We start from the raw sequence: 3,645 nt of genomic DNA, 5'->3' as shown, positions 1-3,645 counted from the left end.
GCGAGCGCACGCGACGGAGCGAGGGGGGGAGCGAGCGCACGCGACGGAGCGAGGGGGGGAGCGAGCGCGGGCAGCAGAGCGAGGGGGGTAGCGAGGGGGGGAGCGAGCGCACGCGACCGAGTGAGGGGGGAGCGAGCGCGGGCAGCAGAGCGAGGGGGGGAGCGAGCGCGCACAGTGACCATGCAAGAGAGTGAAGGGGGAGGGCATGTGAGAAAGACAACGTGAGGAAGAAAGGGTGAGCGGGGGGGAGGAGTCCGGAGCAGGGGTGGGGGAGCGCGGTGTGAGCTCTCTCTCCCTCTCCTCCTCTCCCCTCTGCCCTCCCCTTCTTGAGATTCTGAGGCCGGGGTCTGCTCCTAGCCCCAGCGCTAGGAGCCAATGAGTCTGTGCTCACCTGAATACTGGTCATCACTCCATTGGCGAGGACAGACAGTTTCCCAGCCATTGTCTTCACTCCCTGCTTGAAGTGGGTCATATCAGGTCCAGATGGGAGCATGCTACTCACTCTGACAGCATCTGGAACAGAGACAAACCCCTATTGGAGTATGGAGCGTCTCAGAGCGAGCAGATACAATTAGGCCACAAGATCTGGAGACCTCCAGACTTCGGAGGCTCAGAGCAGGCCAAGTCCATTCGGCTCTTGAAGCTTGCCGTACCATTCAATCTGATCCTGGCAGGTCCTCTCTCTCTCTCTCTCAATGCCTTCTTTCCCGCTTTCTCCCCAGAGGTCTTTAATATCCATAAATTTACATCTGCCTATCTCGAATACATTCAGTGACCTGGCCTCCACTGCCTTCAGTGGTAGAGAACTCCACAGCTCCACTGTGTAAAGACATTTTTCCTTTGTCTCCTGCCCTAACCGGGGTTCCCTCGTATCTGAGACTGTGATCCCTGGATCTCTCCCCTCCCTGGCCAGGGGAAAGACCATCCCCTGTCCAGTTCCACTGGCGTTGTATATGTTCAAATCAGATCAGATCCCGTCATCATTTTAAACTTGAGGGGACACGGGCTCAGCCAAACCAAATCGCTCCTCATAGGACAGTCCAGCAATCGCTCATAACAACTTCATGACTGTCCAGTCCATTTAGCTGGGGAGTTCAAAACTGCACATATCGATTTTTTTTTTTAATTATTTGGGTTTAGTTTTGTACTGTTTTGAATTGCATTGTTTTAAAAATGTATTTTTTCTTAATAAAAATATATTATTAAAAAAACTGCACATATCATTCCAGGTGTGGTCTCACCAAGGCCCTGTGTAATTGCAGTAAGACACTCCCACTTCAGAACTCAGATCCTCTTACAATGAAGGCCAATATACCATTTGCCTTCCTCATTGCTTATTGCACCTGCCCGTTTACTTCCATTGACTGGAGTAAGCGAACACCTAGATCTCTTTGGACACCACTGAAATAATACTCTAGGTTTCAGTTTCTCACACCAAAGTATATATCTTCACAGTTAAGTACGTTGAACCCGGTGAAGCTGGCCCATTTTCTGGTCAGCTAGAGTCAGTTTCACAGCTGCCAGACCCTGCTCCACAACCTGCAGGTGATTAGATTACTTACAGTGTGGAAACAGGCCCTTCGGCCCAATAAGTCCACACCGACCCGCCGAAGCGCAACCCACCCATACCCCTACATTTACCCCTTACCTAACACTACGGGCAATTTAGCATAGCCAATTCACCTGACCTGCACATCTTTGGACTGTGAGAGGAAACCGGAGCACCCGGAGGAAACCCACGCAGACACGGGGAGAACGTGCAAACTCCACACAGTCAGTCGCCTGAGGTGGGAATTGAACCCGGGTCTCTGGTGCTGTGAGGCAGCAGTGCTAACCACTTATGCTTATGAGCATAGTGTTCCTTCCCCAACCCTGACAGTAACTGCGCTGCTTCACAGACTAATCAGCTGAGGTAGCATGGGAGCTGCTCTGACGGAGAATGCTCACCACTCAGCTGGTCACAACTGTTTTTAATTCCTTGACAGGTTTCCCTTCCAATGCAACTGTACCACACCTCACCTCTGCCACCATGCAAGCTCTATCGATAGAGAGAGCTGCTCCTGACCCCAGCTCAGAATTTCTCTGGCTGGCAAGGAGATACAACACGAACATTGTTGCATTCACCCTGAATTTTTGTTTAATTTCGTTCACAAGACGAGGGCATTTATTGTCCATCCCTAACTGCCCAGCAGGCAGTTGAGGGTCAAGCACATTGCTGTGGGTCTGGAGTCACATGTAGGCCCAGACCAGGTAAGGATGACAGTTTCCTTCCCTCAACGATATTAGTGAACCAGATGCACTTTCCTGACAATCAACAACGGATTAGTAGTCACCATTAGATTCTTAATTCCACAACCTGCCATGGCAGGATTCAAACTTGGGTCCCAGAACCTGACCTGGGTGGCTGGATTAAAGTGACATTACCACGAGATTATTGTCTCCCCAATCAAATCCTGGGGGTTCCCACTGACCACACACAAACTCAGGGACTACAATGGGAGGTCAGAATACCGCAGCAACCTCACTCCCCAAAGCCTGCCCACCCTCTACAAGGATCAAGTCAGGATTGTGAGGGAACAGTTTCCCACTTGCCTGGATGGGGGCAGCTCCAATAACACTCAAGAAGCTTGACACCATCCAGAACAAAGCAGCCTGTTTGATTGGCACCACATCCACAAGTATCCACACCATCCACCACCGATGCTCGGTATGCACTACTGCAACTATCGACAAGGTGCACTGCAGGAATTCACTGAGGCTCCTTAGACAGCAGCTTGGAAAACCCACGGCCACTTCCATCTCGAAGGACAAGGGCAGCACCCCACCTGCAAGCTCCTCTTCAGGCCACACACACACACACACACACACAATCATCATCCTGACCTCAACATTTATCACCGTCCCTTCACTGTTGCTGGGCCCTCCCATAGGACATTGTGGGTCAATGGTTCAAGGCGGCAGATGTAGGGGTATGGGTGGGTTACGCTTCGGCGGGTCGGTGTGGACTTGTTGGGCCGAAGGGCCTGTTTCCACACTGTAATGTAATCTAATCACCATCACCTTCTCAAAGGTAACAAGGGACGGAGAAGAAATGCTGGCCCAGCCTCACTAACCTCCCCAGACGTGGGCAGCAACACACTTTTCCAGCTCCCACTGCGTCTCTCCTTTCCTGTTGCTATCACCACTTCCAACCCAAACTGTGCTGCTGACTGCTCCAGCCTCTCCAGGCTGGGCCTCTGTCACATCGGGCATGACACTGTGGCTCTGGGCCAGCTCTGCAGGGGCCTTTTACCTCAAACTATAGGGCACTGGAAGTGGCCGTTGGGCCCACCACATCTCCACCCAACCATGCAGACTCCAAGGGTATCCTGGCATGTGCTTTAACCACGATCCTAGAAGACGCTGGCACCAAGGATTCACTCACCTGCCGTGTCGGCTTTGCCATCACCAAAGAGCTCAGAGGAACTGATGGAGGAGCTTCCAGACAATCGATCCAATCGGGCCCTGGCTTCAAGCTGGCACATGGGAAGGTGGAGAGGTGAGAGGATGGAGAGGGTATGGTGAGGGCAAAGGGGCCAGGGGTAATGCAGAGGTGGGAGCGGGGTGATGGAGAGGAATGGGAGGGGGAAAGGGAGGGGAATGGGG

The 3,645-nt window shown here is 52.6% G+C and overlaps 1 protein-coding gene across 1 annotated transcript in view; it reads right to left on the bottom strand.

Moving 5' to 3' along the window:
- Positions 1 to 3,645, bottom strand: part of arfgap2 (ADP-ribosylation factor GTPase activating protein 2) — a 58,456-nt gene that overhangs the window by 1,277 nt on the left and 53,534 nt on the right. The window contains exons 14-15 of the mRNA XM_043706325.1: positions 3,425 to 3,515; positions 392 to 513 (exon numbers count right to left, since the gene is read on the bottom strand). Coding sequence (XP_043562260.1) covers positions 392 to 513; positions 3,425 to 3,515 — 213 coding nt within the window. The remainder of the gene's footprint in view (positions 1 to 391; positions 514 to 3,424; positions 3,516 to 3,645) is intronic.

This window comes from Chiloscyllium plagiosum, chromosome 16 (genome assembly GCF_004010195.1).
Source record: "Chiloscyllium plagiosum isolate BGI_BamShark_2017 chromosome 16, ASM401019v2, whole genome shotgun sequence".
Lineage (NCBI taxonomy): Eukaryota > Metazoa > Chordata > Chondrichthyes > Orectolobiformes > Hemiscylliidae > Chiloscyllium > Chiloscyllium plagiosum.
Note: the sequence above shows the minus strand (reverse complement) of the source record. Positions and strands in the feature narration are given on the sequence as shown.